Raw genomic sequence first — 18,297 nt, 5'->3', positions numbered from 1 at the left:
GTGCTGCATTAACAATAATCAGTTCCCATAATGTACTCCAAACTATAAACAGCCGGGGCTGCAGCCCTTTTGTTAACCAGATTAAATCATCCTTTCCAATAAATTACATCTTTTTCCACAATATACAACAAATATCAGTCAGATCATTCAAAGTCTTAAAGGTTTTCGGGTTTTGTGATATTTCAAATCCTTTGACGTGATTTACATTAAAAACGTGTCGCCTGAATACAGGAGTGTAGCTTTAGTGCTTTAAAAGGGACATACTGGCAAATTCCAGCAATACCCTTAAGCAGGTCAATATTAAATGTCCCATTCATCATGGAATGCATTGGAGAGGTGGGGACAGAGAGAGCCACCAGCGATCTGGGCAATTTCTGGGTCGTGGGAACGGCTCGATTGAGGGCCTCCACTCTTTCCCCATTTTCTCCTCCTCCATTCCCACCTCTCTCCCTCCTATTATCCCTTCTTTTGCCAACTGACTAATGCAGCATGCCAGATTTTCTTTGGGTCATAGCCGCTGATACGAATCAGAACTTGACATTTGGAAACATTCACTTGTGAAACTGCAGCTTTTCATGAAATACCAAAAGAATAACAGCAACCGCTCGTGACCCTGAACAAAGAGGACATGACCTCTGAGTACACAGCTGCTTGTCACTTCAACTCCTCCTTTGTCTTTCTCAGAGTTGCTCGCGATGATATGACAGTAATGGAGAGAAGGAGAAAGCTAATCGCACACGTCTCTGAGGTAAACAAAGGCTTTTGTGCGGAGTGCATCCCGCAGGTCACATTGTGAAAAATGAAATGTAAAAGAAGCTGAAACACTTACAAACATGACAGTGGTGTTTTTCCTGTGGTGTTACTTGCAGTTGTTTCAGTATTTCCTCTTGTCAGCATCACCTTCGTTCTGACAGGGGAGAGGAGCAGCGCTGCCAACACTATGGAGTGATACAGCTCCAAATGAAGACAAATGCAATGGAGACGTCACCACGGTTTGCGTGCACGCTTGTGAATGAAGATAAATGCATCAGTGAAGCAGATGGCACGGCACTTAAAGGCCCCATAAAATCTGGATTTTATCTTGTGTTTACAGGAGAATTATTTGTTTATCTCTTAATCTGTGCCAGATTTTTAAGAGCGATTTCACAATTCCTCTTTTGCTATCACTCTAAAAGGGAGACAAATGTCTGATGACTCACCTCGCACTAAAAGGTGGTTTATTAATTTTGGATCCAATAGAAAGGCTGGGTTGAATTTCTAAGCCCCGCCTCTTTCATGGTGACGTCTCCTCTGCACCATCAGATTTGGACAAGTGTTGTTGTGCCGAAGGGAAGTAATGCGCAATACTCCTGTTCTCTGTCTTATTTCTTCAGCTCGTGTTAAGGATGATCCAAACTGAACCGTGATGTGGTCTTACACTGCCGATGTGCCGAGAAAATGGCTGCATCTCAAAGTCGGAGTCACTTATGAGAAACATGTAAAGCCCTTTGTGTTACACTAATGTATGAAACGTGCTGTATACATACAAAATTATTTGATTTGGATTGGTGCAATGTGAACTTACCTGCTTTTGTTGTTTTTAATTCTCATTTCTCTGGTGTATTTGTGGTTGTTGCCATTTTTGAAGCTGGCAACGAAACAAGTTGCCCTTTGGGGCTAATAAAAATATGTATGATCCCTGGACATTCTCAGAAGGGAGAGTGAGCCGACAGATTTCTGTGTTGACAAAACCATGCAATCAAATGTGTATAGAGGGCTAAAGTGATGAAAATATGTCTCACGAGATGGACGTTCAGTCTCAACATGACAAACCTCAAACAGTCAATCAATCAAACTGTATTTGCATAGCTTTTAGATACAGAGTGTAAAACAAAGTGCTTTTCACAAAACATTTTAAATAATCCGAGCGCAGTAAAAGCATAAAACCTCAAAACACATATACGGATGCATAAACAAATCCTTTTACATGCCCATTAAACAATTAGTCTTGAGTATGACTAGTATTTCTTAGTTTGTGTTCTTTTACTGAATAAGGTTAACGTGAATAGAGCTGCTAGTTTCCAGATAAACTTTCAGATAAACTAAGCTCTTTCTTTACTGAGACTGCATTACTGTTACTCTTTTAATAATATTCAAATGTGCCTGTTTTGAAGAGTTTTGATACTCAAACACAGCAGATTCAAACTTTTATCTCATTAAATCCCCACACATAGCCTTGAAGAAAAAGTTTCAAACCTCTTCTACGATCCCTGATTTGCCAAACTCATTACAATGAAGCCAACCGTTGGTGAAGGTAACCACACTCATGAACATGTAGAGGCAGGAGCCTTCGAAATGAAAGCAACAGACAGTTTCTATGGTCTGTTCTGGATTATAGAAAACAGTCTTATTGAGACTTTCTTCGACATGTGCAAATTTAGTTTTAACAACTTCAGAACAGGCAAATCCTCGGACAGTGGCGCCAACTTGGCAAATTCTTTGACACATCTGGTGACGGTCCAAACCTTCTAAGTGACTTTATTCGTTGTCAAAAGCGACAAATCCAGCTACTTCTGGTGTCGGACTCTTTTGGGTTTTTTTGCAGATTCTACACGTATCGGCCTGTGAGTGCTGCCCTCCATGAGCTGTGAGCGATTTCGTCAGCCCCTTCCTCATCTCAAAGCACTTACGACACAACAGTGGAGGCTGGAGACCCACAACTCACAGCCAAAGCTGCCACCAAAACTAACCAAGGATCAAGAAAAGAAAGTTTATTTGCATATCCAAACTCAGGCTCGACTTACACGGCAACATTTTGAAGTGAAAATGGAAAACCTGCGTTGTATTTTGGGGTCTGTTCACACAAAAAAGGTGCTCGAGCCACTGAAAGCGGATCGTTTCAAAAATGGCTCCCTTGGTGGAACTTTTTGAAAAAGCTCAGACTCCAATTCATTTAGACAGCTACTTTCAAAACAGCCAAGATCTGCTTTCCTCTCAGAGTTGTGGGCAACACTGGGCTCAGTAAATACAAAGACCCACGTTAAGAGAACATATTGAACAAACAAAAGTCTCTTTTCACATGCAAATACCTGATAACACGCTAAAGTAGCACATCAGTGAATTGTTTGGGCTTTTCTTCAATACGCGCACACTTTCCTCACTCACAATAGAGCCCGGCACGCCTCCCACACAATACCACCATGATAAGTTTACAGTGCGACTCCCGTGAGACCAGTTTACCCTGAGACCATGACAGCCTCTGAGGCCTCTGTCTAGACACAACAAACGTCTGTCCACACTCGCCCGTTTGTCAGCACCTCACATTTTCACTCCCTGGGCACTGGGGCAACCATCCGTGCCCCCCCCCCCCCCCCCCCATATCCCCTCCTCTGTGCCTGTCTGACGATGAGACGTGACAGATAAATAAAATGGGTCTGAACATTGGGGGAGAAGGTGTGTGGGAAGAGAAATGGAAACTGTTCAAGCGACGCAATCCCAACAAAAGGCATGAGCGATGAGGAATTCCACTCTGCAATCACTCACTCACAGAAAGCCAGAGAGGAGCGGATTTGTATTTATGCGCTCTCTTCTTTCCAAGTTTCCATGTAATTTAGTGTTGTTTAGATAGCGACGGACTGACGGGCTCTTTCCTGCTCTTCGTGGGGCTAAAGAGCAGGACTACACTGGTAGTTATTCACAAATAACTTAATATGCACCTTCAGCGATGATGCGCTGACAGACGTATGTGCCTGGATACATGTGAAGCACTACCCCACACGTGGAGTAGAGGGGGTGCGGAGGGGGGGTGGGGTGGGACGCACGTACACCCTTCATCATCCACCACATCAGACCCGTGGCGTGTCATCAAGTGCTGTGAGTTATTGTGTCTCGTGTAAGTGAAATAATTGAATTTTCCATTCTTTCATGGGCAGTGACGACGTCTGACCGCAAAACACTGGGCTCTAATTAATAGTTTGTACGTGACAGATGCTTCAAAAGCAGCACTCGGGCACACGCAGAGACCCATATGTGCGAGCGGCCCACTCAGACGTACAGATAAAAGGGCACACTGTAACACTTGCACTGACACTTGCAGACCTCACACTTCTGCTGCCCTCACACACACACACACACACACACACTCATAGCATTTGTGTTTGATTAAGCCTCCCAGCATAATGCCTCCGCTCAGCGGTTAGTCGTCGCACAGACATCTTTGATGTGCTGCGCGACAGAGGCACATTTGTTTAGCTTTGTAATAAAAACAATATTCCAAGTTACATTTCATAATTACGTCTGGGTTTTCAATGGCACCCTCTCTTCTCTTTTCCAGTCCTAAAAATATGCCTGTTAGGCTCCGAGCGGAGCCGTAAAAAGCCTGATCAGAATCAGATGCAGGGTAACATCGCGGCTCTGAAGCCTGTGGAAAGTCTTATCGCAGACCTCGGTGCAAACCGCCTCCTGACCGCAAATATCGCCCAGATTAGGACGCCGCTGTAGACACAGCATGGACGCATGTACTGACGCATTACAGTGATCTTCCTTGGATAAACAGTCTTCACTGGTCTCTCATTACGACGATTTCAGAATGAACTTCAAACGCTGCAAAAATTTCATACTTGATCTTCAAAAAAAAAAAAAAAAGAAAAAAGAATTCCCAAACATTTGCCAAGCATAATCAAGGTTTAAAGGAACAATGTAATTCAATGATTAAAAATAAAACGGATCTATCAGCAAGTAACATGCCTGTGCAAGAAGCATTTAGAGGGAAGCTGCGGTGCAGGAACAATTAAAAGAAAAAACAAACATGACTGACGGAGTGATGTGGTAGGTAGCACTAAACCAGCAAATCATTACTCTGGATTCTTTTGGAGATCAATGTTTCCCTGCTTGTTTGAGATAAATGGTTGGATACAGCAGCACATTCCTCACGTGAGTTCCCACAGACTTGCAGATTGTGCTTGGTCATACACTGTGACTACACAGTCATCAAGTTCACGACCCACAGTCCTCTCTATCTCCCAAATTTGGATCTTTAACCAGAAAAATGCAGATGTCTTAAACTGGAATAACAACATGCATTCTTTCGCACACGTCCTGTTATCTGTCGTTGCAGATAACATCTGCAGATTGCATAACTTCTGAGGCTATCTACCCCATTTTGCTCATGTCTGGCTGCAGGAGTCACAATACAGCACGACTGTATCCATTCAGCTTGCCGCCATGTAATTAATCTCACACAGTCCATCTAAAGCGCACACACACACGCGCACACACACGCACACACAAACACACACACAAGATGGCTGTGTACGCTGGCTGGTATTAGGCCGCGCTCTGCATAATGACTGCCTCTGGATTTATGGTATGATCACAGCAGTCTACTGGCCTATTGGTAATTGCTTCCAGTAATACCACTGTAATACCGCAGCAATTTGCCTCTCGATTAACGTATCCATCTGCACCGTGGAGACTTTTACAGGCGTCAAATTGGGCGCAGTTACACTTTTACTGGGGGACATTCTTTTCACCGTCGGCCCGGCGAAACCTTCAGAGGTGAACCCAGCCCTTTCAAGCCTCGGCTCCCAGTGAAAGATTTAGTGCTGAAGCTACTTACAGCACTGACATGCATGTTCTCATCCAGCTCCGGCTCCGCTCTCGCTGCACCATGATGTTATTGCTTTGTTTTTGGTGGTTTACACAGTTTCCAGGCCAACTGTTGTGTCTTTGGCTGTTTGGGCAAGGATGAAAAAGGCATTGGAGGTGATTGGTGTGCTCGTGCACGCGTGCGTGTATGCGTGTGGCGGTAGGAGGCGGTTGCTGCTGGCGTCAGGAAATGCACGCCTCGTCTGCTAACACTGGCAATCTGTAAAGTGCCCCGAGGCAGAGGACAAAGTGACAGTGATGTTAGCGCCGCACTCCTCAGACACATGCCGAGAGAGGCATTTAACATCTATTAGCATCAAAGAAAGGTTACAATCAACAACGACTGAGTGATAAATGCTCTTACTTTGTACGCCTTATCGCCACTTCAATGCAGAACATTACTTGTAATAGCAGGTTTTTATTGCTTTATATTAAATAGAGATTTGTAACTGTGTTTGTATTAAATCAGGGAGGTTCAACTTTGCAAGGCTTCAATATAAAGCTTCCACAGAACATGCTACACGTTTCTTTCTCAAGTAGTCACTTTTGCTTGAATCCCAGATATCCTAATAGCTTTTACAGTAGAATGTAGTTAAATATGATGCATATAAGAATTAAAAAGCATAACTTTTTATGCAAACTCAATGCTTATAATTTGATGTTATCTGGTAGGTCTTTATGTATCGTCTATAATGTCATAGCTGATATACTCATTTCAAAATAAGTAAGTTTTTTCACTGAAGATTGAACTGCTTTAGGAGAAGTAGTATATTTAACATTGGTATTAGTAGCATTAGTGTAAAGGAATACTGACCATATTAGATAAAATGAAGGACAAAGTCAAGCCTTTTTTTAAATGGATTATTTTTAGGGGATATTTCTCTGTATATTTTCATCAAGAGGGGATCAGTAAAAACAGCATAATCATAAAATTGCACTTAATTTTCTTACATTTTCTCAAAGTTATTTTGCCCTCATTCTACTGGATATGTTTTAATGCTTGATGTGGCTTCTACTCCCTGCTATAAAGCATACTTCATTCCATCATTATGACATTTTAAACATATCTAGCTTTACAAATGAGTGTTGTGTTTAAATAAGCATTAGTTTACTCTTCACGTATAACTTTTTAGTTCTGGTTTTTTCTCTGAAGTGTCTATTTGGCCGCTCTTGTTCTACTGGGATGACACCGACCGGACCAGTAAATTATTGTGATTTGCAGCTGTAACTGGGGCATTGGCACCTCACACTCAAGCTCAAGAGTTTAAACAAAGCACCACTACAGCGGAATGATTTGGATTTTTTTTCTTAATATACATTGAGAGAAGACAAAAAAAAACACCAAAAAAGCAAACATGTTTAGAAAAGGCATTCCCCTGACTGACTTTAAATCTCCAGTCAGAAGTTGATATGCAGTTGAAACATTTCTCACTTACTGAACTTTCCTTGATGACAAAGGAAGCATTGTGAAAAAATGTTTCCGTTTCTTCACATTCCGTCATTTTACATAATGAAAATCGGTAAAAACTGGATGAATTCTATTGTTCAAGAGGAACACATACTGTAAAAAAAACAAACAAAACCTCAAACAAAAGAGCCACACACAGGTGTAACTCATCCATCAGTCATTATTTCACTCTGTGTATCAAAGATCAGACGCAGCTTTCTCAAGCTCTCATCTCATCCCTGTCAGATCTGCACTGGAACTGCAGCTCAGTGTGTGGGAGCGAAGCTAAACGCACATCATCGTGTTTCAATGATCCCAGACGAGCGGGCGAACATCCGGAGAGGGTCCGTTTCAGGCTCGTGCTCGTGTATGGAGGCCTGATGATTATTCTATGTCTTTCTATCACAACGGAAGAAGCTCCACCACTGGATGCAACAATGAAAAAATGTTAATAGAAATACAAGGGTCAAAAAAAAAGACCTTAAATGTCCAATTTGACTTGAAAAAGGTTCATGTGCATGTAAAATAGAGTTAGTATTCTTGTAATCGAACGTAAACCTTGCACTTATACCACAAGCTGTGACATATACTATAGAACATTTTCTCCTTTTTACCCAATAAACAGTCGTATGTTTTTCCTCCACAGATGTAAATAAGAAGTTTCATGTACAGATTGACTGTGGGAATTCAAAGGCTGGAATGGAAGACTTCCACAGAGGATGACAAGAGCAGTAACTTTACAGCAGGGAATTGGCAAACTTTTCTCATTAACTTACCATAAAACAACACTGCAAGGCCAGAAACAGGGTGTTTCTTCCCGCATACTGAACACAGCTTGCTTCTTGTTTGAGATCGGTGTATAACTGTGGTCTCACCGCCCAGCCAAAAGCAAGCATCCTGACATTTTCCATGGCTTTATAAGAACATGTGAGTCATATTCATTTTCAATAGGGTTTTCGAATGTGGTAAATATTAAGTGCAGAACTAATGAAAACAACAGGGAAAAGACAGTGCCATCCCTGAGAGCGACGAGACAATCAATAGGAGTTAACCTCTACCCTGATTTTATTTCGCAGTTTTTTTCCCCCCTGAACGAAACAAACGGCCTTAAGTTGTGTTTTTGGCTTTTGTAAATTTATTAAATCTGGACATTTTTGGCTGGCAGCACTGTAACGCATTCCTCAGGGATCTTTTTAATGTTCCCATGAGTTCCTGATCCAGGTATTGGCAAAAACACATCTAGTTTGGAAAACTCTCCGGCTCAATATGGAAATGGTGATAAGTTCTTCCTGCTCAGGAGTCAAGGTTTTGAAAAGCAGGAGAAACTGGTGCTCCTTTTCAGCTTTTAACGCTTGTTTTTCGGACTTCGGGAGGAAACCAGAGTACCCAACGTAAACCCACACATGCAGTGGAAGAACAGGAAGAAAGTTCTCAAACCGGGTAAAAAAAAAAATACAAAATAGGTTCAACAAAATGATATTTTCGAATGTAAATTCTTGTTTTGTTTTTAATGGTGAAAAAAATACATTTTAATTTCCCTTTAAAAAAAAGAAAAGAACTGAAGTTAGTTTAATTTGAACACACATTGAATTGCTCCGCGTCTGGATGGTGCTTTATAAAATCCTTGCTTGTAACTGTAATACATGTTTTCGGCCACTAGAGGTCATCCTAACCAAGTTCTTAAATAGACCTCAGACACTGCTGCATGTGAAAAAAAACTTTTTCACATTACATCTTCATCCGTTTTGTATTCTAAACTGAGATATTACAAATTGAATTTTTCAATAAGATGATTTTCTAAATAGCATTTTTACTTATAATATAATGATTGTATAATACAAGCAGCTTTTTTCAGTATTTACACTATTTTGTGAAAATTGAATAAGTAGAACCCAACTCCGCTGTAAAGTCCTTGAGCACGAGGTAACTGAACCCCTCATCAGCTCCAGGAGCGCTGCAGAGCAGATGACCATGTTTTAACCTTCATGTGGATAGCAGCGGGAGAAAAAAGATGAATATTTCCTTCAGGGATCAATATACTATCACAGGATCTCCATCCCTGCCAAGGATCGTCTGTCATATTTGGCAAGCGTTTCGGCCTCGCCACAGAATCTGTGCCAGGGTCCTTCCCTCTAAATGAGGCCCAGAAACCCTCCTGAGGGTCTTCCGTTTCTCCAAGTCCACCAAGCAACCATAAGATGCATGTTAGCATCAACTTTAATGAACTGTACAGTCAATAGTGAGGCATTGAACACAGGAGCGATGGGCCCTGGAGACCTCCAGGAGCAGGCTTTGACAGATAGTGGGTGATGGCCTTGTTACATTATTTCCTCTGAATTATTGCCCTGGACTTTGGTGTAAAGGCCACCGGGGGAACGCGCCTCGGTCTCCGAGCCGTGATCAAGCAGGGTCATCACGAACATCAAGATCCTACTTTATGATGGGATTTATCACCTTTGTATACAGCCGTCCTGAGAAATGACTCCGTGGTGGTAGTGCAAAAAGAAAAAGTAAAGCGTGATGTTTATGTCCTGTCTTCTAGAAGCCTCAGAAACAAAGCAAGAGAGCACACACATCTGTCTCTAAGCAGCTGATAAGGGATCTGGTATTAAATCTAAATTAAAATATACATCAATCGATCTTTTATCCAACTCAATGTGGTGACTGTGGTCGCGAACCTTAGCACCCGGAAACCCACACATGCACAGGGAGAACATGCAAACTTCACACACAGAGCCGTCTCCACCCATCAAGGAAAACGCCATGTTGGTTTGTGTGTAGCTGAATTGGTTTTGTTTGTTGTTGTTTTGGTTGTTTTTTTTAATTTGAAGTGACTAATGGTGGAAACAAGGTGGTGGGAAATGTGCCTGTCATCCTCGGTCAAATTCGGAGCTTTTCCACTAGGAAAGTTTGTGAGTGCTCCCAGAAGCGAGCCAGAAGTGACTCAGCATGGCAAGGGTTTGTGAAAATTAAGAAATGGGCTTGTTCCACACAAGAACATGTTATCGTCATCTTGTATTTGCTAATAATAGTATTGTTAGAATACTCCTACTTCCCAACTCAGTGCGGCAGACTTGCAGTTTGTAACTGTGAAGCTCATAGAAAATAACAGCCATATAATCAATAAGCAAAAATATACAGATAGAATGAATTATATCTCCATAACTGAAATTCATTTAACTTCGAGTTGATGACAAAGGAGGCAAGCGTGTTGCTTGTTTGTGATGCTGCATTCATGAACAACTGGGAATTTTTTTTTTCTTTGAGCTGCCAAAACCTCATAAAACTATATGAGAAAACAGCCTTACTTTGCCTAGTCTACGTTGATAACTTGCAGTGAAAATCTAGTATTTATATCATAAAAGCCACAATTATTAACATGCTCAGTTTATCAGCAACATGCACGTGTTGGCTTATATTGGTGATGACAATGTGATCTATCTTTTCATGTGAACGACTCTTAAACTGGAAAATGGGAGTTTCCCCAACTGGTATCTGTCTCAGTTACAACCTGTATGAAAAGCAGCAACAAACTATGTTTAAACAAAAAGTAACTTAAGTGATTGATCAACCAGAGTGACAATAAATAGTCTTAGTTTGGTTTCGATTAACACTGCGGGCACAAAACATGGAATTAGTCGGAACCCTGCAAACCTTGAAGTGCACCAACAAATATTTGCAGTCGCCGCAGTTAGACTAACCCCTGCTGCCCCTGCTGTCAGACATCGATTAAGACACGTGACCCTCTGGGTGACCCCGGCCAGAAGATCCTGCTAATAAATGGAAGTGCCTGAGAGCCGTGACAGAGGAGCAGAGAGCAGAGACGCACATGGATTGTGTGTGAGAGAGAAGAGCAACCTCTTTAAGGAGACGGCAGAGACACACCGAGGCTCTATAATTGGAGCCCGTGTTAGACACGAGTACATAAAAAGAGTGTGTGTGGGTTGTTACTCCTCAGATGTCATCCATTTGTTAGTGAACGTAGAAGAAAGTCACACTGAGATCTATTTGTTTTAAAGCTTTCCTCAGCATTACCTGTGACTTTCAGCACAGATTTGTTTTTTTTTCCTAAAATAGCTACATAAGCCCCCAAAAAAACCCTCTGAGTCAGGCTTTAAATCTAAAACTTCTGCTGTGTACTTTAGCTTCCGTTACTATATTTTGAAGTATCTGTGTTGTGACCTTAAGCGACTTTGGTGAAGAGAATCGGCCCATGTAGATGAAGATTGCTTCAACGTGGAGATGAAATAGAAACAAGTGACACAGAAAGAGACACGGTGGTTCCACACACAATATTTCAGCTGACAAATTCAATTTGCTGTGAGGCGTCACATCGTGTGTGTGTGTGTGTGTGTGTGTGTGTGTGTGTGTGTGTGTGTGTGTGTGTGTGTGTGTGTGTGTGTGTGTGTGTGTGTGTGTGTGTGTGTGTGTGTGTGTGTGTGTACACAGGCAGGAAGACAAGCTCACACACTCTTCACTGAATGAAGCTGAAAACAAGACTCTACGTCAGGCGCTGTCCCCTCTGAGTCGACGCATGGTGGTGTTTACAAATATGAACACACAGGCGTAATCAAGCACAGGGAATAAAAAGTAATCTAAGCTGGCTACTCCGGTACAACTGAATATTGCTCTGATCATCCGGAATCCGGCCACTTTGTGCAGGAATCAGCATAAACAACATGCACGTGAGGTAGACTGATGTGTCTAGATGTCAGGTGTTTCTCAATGTGAAAGTGTGTGGTTGTCTCAGGCTCTGTAAGCGAGATCCTCCACTCACATTTTGAAAAAACGCTTTTGGAAATTCAGACTGATTTGAGATTAGTCACAGTTACACCTACTAAAGTTTCAGTGAACTTACCGTTTTCATCACCAGGGTAAACAGTTACAGAGCTGCTGTCTCTATATTCTGTTATCCCCTATATCAGCGGTGTCAAAAGCATTTTAGTTCAGAGGCCACATAAAGCTCAATTTCATTCGGACGGGTAAACTCGTGCCATAATAACCTTTAAAGTTTTTCTTTATTGTGGCCAGAGCATACATGATAAAAATGTCAGTATTTTTCAAAAAAAAAAAACAATTACTACCAAAAATGACTATAATCTCAACATGAAGCCAATTTTAACGATTCAAAATACAGTAAAATGTCAACAAAAACTTCTCCTATAGCTGTTGCATTATGCATGTTAGTTTGACAGCAGCGACGTCGGTCTCTTTCATGGCAGGCGTCACTGGTATCTCAGCTCGGGAGTCTGCTACTCGGAAGAAACGTGTTGAAATTAATGAATGTTTTCTTTGGAATTATCCCAATTTGCTTGGTGGTTTGGGAGCCTTATGTTTGACACCCCTGCTTTATACTGTTAGAGTTACTGGCGTTTTCATGAGCTTGTGAGCCGTTATTTTTTGTCATTGAGAGGATTTTGAAATAACTCAGCCCTCCTGATGGTGACATGAAAACCGTCCTACTGTAAGCTACTTTGAAGGACGTAGTCAAAGTACCTGTGCGACCAGTAACTGTGCTTATTGACTGACAATTAGTAAGATTCACACCCATTTCTATTCTTGTTAAGCGTTGTCTCATTTCAGGCAGTTGTACAGTGAATGTAAGACCCTGAAATTGTTCCATTTGAGTGAATCCATACAGCCAAAGCAGCAACTGCGAAAGTAATACATACTTTTTTTTTTCTTATCTAATAAAAGCCAGAGCCACATCTCTGAGCTGAGCATTTCATTCAACTTCTTTTTTTTTTTTTTTGCTTTTTGCTTTTTAGAGTGTTAAAATGTAATGAGTCAAACTTTCTCTCACCCTCGCAGAAGTTTCTCATGCTCAGATGTGGGTATACCTATTTTTTTATTTTAAAAATAGCTTGAGACTGTAACAGATTGAACCAGATTTTGCACATGCAGACTACATTAGTGGGTTTTTTTCATATTATGTTAGGGCACAAGGTTGCCAACGCCAGCAAAAAGAACAATCCATTGTGTTATTTTAATCCTAAAGGGCCACTAATCCCATTGTGCTTCCACTTAAGAGGAGTCATTGAAATGCAAAAGAAACTGCAGATCAGAGCCGATCGATTATATCATGAAATGAAAGAGGCTGAAAGCGCTGGTGACCTCTGCAGAGAGTGTGACTCACTGAACATTAAAGGTGACAGCTCTGATTCTTTTCTCGTCTTCATGTGAGAGAGACATGAGTCAGCTCGCTTGGCTTCGCACATATAGAGACTCGCATGCACGGCAAGCTGTTCCTGTCCTGAACGAGAACTCTCACACAACAGGAGGATTTGCTGATGCGGAGTCTGGCTCGTGAGCTGCTGTAATTAATGGCCTTTTATATAAACATTGATTATCAGGAATGAATGGCCTTCATCTGCGTCGAAAAACTAAGTTGCAGAGGTTTGAGGTATTACCCAGAAGCTCCATGGCGTCGTCCTCGTCCTCAATCTCTTCTTCCACGACGGAAGGGGCGGGACTATTGTGGAGCGAATCGAAGGAGTCCTGGGACAACATGGCCGCCAGGAGCTTCTTGTGATGCTGCTGCTGCTCCTTCAGACCTTTGCTCTTTGTTTCCATTTTCAGGCTGAGGGAGAAACACAAAAGATGAATGGCAGAAAACGAGAGAGCCGACAGCAAAATGAATCCCTCATCTCAGTACGTAGAAGCATCTTATTACATTGAGACTCGTGTGTGTGTGTGTGTGTGTGTGTGTGTGTGTGTGTGTGTGTGTGTGTGTGTGTGTGTGTGTGTGTGTGTGTGTGTGTGGGGTGTGTGTGGGGGTGTGTGTGTGTGTGTGAGAGGCATCGTTGTGCTAAAGATGTGACACTTTCACCTTTCACAGTTGAGTTTCTGGAAAATTAACAAATTAAATAAAGAATATTTCAGAATTCCTGCTTTCTCGGCCAAAGTGTATATAATCAGTATTATTGACTTACTTCTTTTAATTGAGTAAAACTAAACAAGTACAGCTTCTAAAATCAAGTCAAGTCAGGTGCAGGGACATGTATGCACACACACACACGATTGTGCACACACCCGCGAATACACACAAGAACATCATCAGCATTCATCAGCTTCACTATTAATAGTGACTCTTAGTGGAAGCTGTGATTGGCAGTCACTTCACGGATGTTAGAGACAAGATGTCAACCAGTCATGTCAGGAGTCGTGCAGGTGTGGTATACCTCGCTCTAAATGGCCGGCCGGCAGGAGATAAGACGGGATAATTGCTCTGAGGTGAGCAGCAGAGCGTCGACTCTGCACACTAACCACAAACCATTAGCAGTTGAGAGGATGTTGGGTTGAAAACGTGGAGGCGTTCAAATTAACCCTGGTAGTTTTTAAATCAGCAGCAGAGTCTGTTTTACAACCAAACCCAGTAAGAGTTAATCACCGACTTCATCTTTGCAGTGTTTTGTCAAAAATCTGCATGGATGTAATTATTTAACCACAATATCTATACAATCCAAATTAAACCAGTTCGTCGTTGTGGCATTGAGTCTTGTTTTGCTTGCTTTAAATTTATTACTTAACTTCATACCCTATTTATTCTATGACATTAGTTCATGATGACAAATCCCACATGTGATCATTTATAAGCATTAGTTGTTCCATTACTGAGGATACATTAATGAAACACCAATTAATGCAGTTGCGGCAGCATAATATGGCCTCACAGTTGTCGGCTTTTGATTAAAACCAGGAAATGTTTATTTTCCAAAAAGCATTGAATATTTCCCGGGTGAAACTCTTTCATCTCTGCCTCAGACCGATGTCTACATTTTCATATACACTCAGCGTATGCAGGCACAGTTATGAACGTCCGCTCTGCATTACCTTGATATTGGCTAAATTAATTCTCCTATCCCGCAGGCAGCGGGAGGGGGTGGGGGACTTCAGTGCGGAAGAGTATTAATTTGATTCTAATCTAACTTTAATGACTTCAACTTACAGCTAATAAGAAAGGGTCAGAAGATGACTGATACCACTTCATACGCTCAGTGTGTTATTTGTGCTTCTTATATCTGCTAATAAGCGTGGGGCGGTTTGTGAACCCAGAGAATTGTTAGACGGGGGCATCAGGAGGTCATCTAGGGGGAGAGGGCACCGAAAAGTGATAAGAATGAAGGCATGGAGGACTTCTATCAGTCTGATAATGCCCCTCATTGTTTTGACACCTCGGTTTCTTCAACACAAAGTTATTCAACTGCATCTTCAGCAGTGTAACTGGTGCAAACTAAGAAAAACACAACTTTATTATTGCCTGTTTGATAAAGTACGGTACGAGTTAAAAACATTCAGAAATGAAGTGAAATCAAGGTCATTATAAGTCTAGTCCTACATTTTTAGGTCACATTTCTATCAGGTTTGAGTTCTATTTCCTATCCATAAAATAATGACAGGTTGCAATTTAACACAGTGATTGATCACTTAGAAGCAATAACACTTGGGGGGGGGGTCGATCAGATCATATATTGTTGTTTTAACAGGTTAAATTAAGTTGAAGGTACTTCTTCTCAGATCAGTTTTTCTCAGTGTAGTTTCAACAGCTGTCCTTTTAGTAAAAACTCTTACCGCATGAATTGACTTGATTTATTTAGATTTTAAGGCTGCAGAATTGTGTCAGGATTGAGTGCGTTTCATTCACTTTCATTTTTATTTCTGTTTTAGATGGTTGATCTGACTGGTATATGGCCTGTACCCACAGTTTCACGAGTTTCATGTTTTCCATTTGAGATCTGATAGGGGGAAAAAAGGGTTAAATGTAGATTTTTTTGAAGAAAAAGTTCTCAGTCGTTGCAAACAATTATGTTGAACCTGCAGGTGGACAATGTATTGTGAGGACAGCAAACCATGCAAAAAACAAAACAAAAAGTGTGCTTGGTTATCCTGCACAGAGTACATTTTTATTACTTTAATGTGTTGCATTAAATAATAGGCTCATATCTCCAATCGGAATCTGTAGCTCACTGCGCCTGCTGGCAGCTTTCCCAGTGTCAGCAATTTTGTTTCACCATAGGAGCGAACCTCGGGAGGTACAAGCCGGCCATTAAAGACAATAAATATTACCACAAAGTAAAAACAGGTGTAAACCGCACAGCGACGTGTTCATCGCTATCTTTCACTCTTTGAATATGTAGTCATAATCTGCTGGTGCTGAGAGAAAAATACATGAGAGCAGGAAAGGAAAATGGGTCGCTCGGTTGGTGTAGTGGTGAGCACTCCAGCCTCACGGCTAAAAAAAAAAAACCCTGGTTTGAGTGTGCATGCTTTGTACGTGTTTAAAAGATTTATCATTTGATGTTAATTGGCAGTGAAATATGCAGGTGTGACTGTGCGCCTTCTGCCTTCGCCCATCATCAGCTGGGACGGCTGGAGTAACGACGCCAAGTTGGATGAAGCAGTGAAGAGGATGCGTGGCAACGGAACAGACAGGTAAGAAGAGGGAGAACCATTTCCCCCTCAGTGACAGACATTCGATGAGGAAGTTTCATTCCACTGGACAATCCGAATGAACTGCTCTCGGCCGGAGCTGAGTCTTGATTTCCCATGTGCCCTTTTACACATTTGGCAAAGAGACTCGGCATGTCAGTCACGCCGAGTTGGCACAAGTCGTCAGCTCCTGTCAGGGTCGTTTTGTGACAGGTAGACCGGACGGAGGGACATTTTACAGAGAAGTTACAAAACTAAGCAGAGGAAGCTGGACTGAAGTGACTCAAAAGCTGGAATAAATGAGGGGGAAAAAAAATATGACAACTCCAGCCTGAAAGTATATGAGAACCAGAGTGGGTGACCTAGAAAGGCTCAGATGGGATTTTTAAGCCATGGCACTGCTGGTGTTTCCCGGTTTTCCACTTGATCAGAGTGGTCAGTTTCAGCAGCTCTCATATAAGAAACCTAATTTTTCGACCTTGACCTCAATGATCATGAACTCTTGCATCATTATCACCATTTCTAATTCCTACATTGGACATTCAGATATTTTTTGGGGCCAAACAGAATTACAGTGACATTCAAGTTCCCAGTAAACACAGTTAAAAGCCGATATAAACAATAAATTCCATAATCTCAGTACTCTCCTATTTAACAAGCACTTATTATTTCGAGAAGCTGTGCCATCCAGAACACAAGGCAAGTTTGTCACACTACTCGTAGGTAATCACAATACACCTTGTCTACACACAGTGGAGCTCACCAGCGGGCCCACACACACCTCTATCTCCCAGCTCAGGCTCCCAACTACTGTAAGTGATTTCTCCATATAATCCGCCCATACAGTAGTCTAATGAGATTAACACAGTGTGTATGTCAGCTCAGTCCTGGGTGTGATTTATGGTTTTATATCCCATCCTGCTTTAATTAGTCACATCGGCAGATGCACACACACACACACGCACACACGCGCACACGCGCACGCACAGAGGAAAACTTCAATAATTTTTAAAAAGTGAATAAAAAAGCTTTAATCTGACAACAAGAAATTATTTACAGTCCATGGCAAAGTTTGATTGTCATAAAAAAAAAGGCCATTTTAAAATAACAAGTACTAAAATTCTTTGGCCTTGAGCACACAGAAATGAGGTTAGCTTTAATTTGAAACTGGGTTGAAGCCGTATCATGGCAAGCATGTTTGATCGCGCCTTTGAAATGGGATTATCAAATTCATTCAGATGGGCCTTCCTCCGGCAGCCGCAGTCGAGAAGTCTACCTCCTCTTTTTTTTAAAGAGCCAACAATAGCTGGGCGAAGTTTTTGGAAGTTTTTAAACTTTGCCGCATTAAATGATTCACATGAAGTCACTCGCAGGCACAAGCGTTTATTTATACATATATTATGACGCAGAGGTATAAACGCCAGGCGCTCACCTTCCTGCAGGGCTGCCGTCTGCACTCCAGCACACTTTGGTTTTGTCCCGGGGGGTCGGGGGGTGCAGCATCTCGGCAGCCAGGGGGTCGGCGTCGTCCTCCGCCCGACCGATCCACTCCCCCACCACCCGGGGGCGCAGGACTGAGTTATACCCCCCTAAGTCCTAAGACAACAAGAAATAAGACACTGAGAGAAACAGAAAGGCAAAGATTATGGAAACAGGAGAGGAAGAGATGAGTGGAGTCTTCTATCTTGACACTGTGAGCATCATTTCATAAAGAAACTATGTAAATATACAGCAAAGTGTCTACACAACAGCGAGTTCTTCCAACTCATGGTTTTTTAAAGGATCCTAGGTGCTGC

The 18,297-nt window shown here is 41.9% G+C and overlaps 1 protein-coding gene across 1 annotated transcript in view; it reads right to left on the bottom strand.

Moving 5' to 3' along the window:
* cUnh8orf34 (chromosome Un C8orf34 homolog) overlaps positions 1–18,297 on the bottom strand; it is a 70,614-nt gene that overhangs the window by 31,666 nt on the left and 20,651 nt on the right. The window contains exons 6-7 of the mRNA XM_080489456.1: positions 17,934–18,097; positions 13,483–13,652 (exon numbers count right to left, since the gene is read on the bottom strand). Coding sequence (XP_080345582.1) covers positions 13,483–13,652; positions 17,934–18,097 — 334 coding nt within the window. The remainder of the gene's footprint in view (positions 1–13,482; positions 13,653–17,933; positions 18,098–18,297) is intronic.

Source organism: Lipophrys pholis (assembly GCF_963383615.2).
Source record: "Lipophrys pholis genome assembly, chromosome: 20".
Lineage (NCBI taxonomy): Eukaryota > Metazoa > Chordata > Actinopteri > Blenniiformes > Blenniidae > Lipophrys > Lipophrys pholis.
The sequence above is the reverse complement of the archived record's forward strand: the minus strand, read 5'-3'. Positions and strand labels throughout refer to the sequence as shown.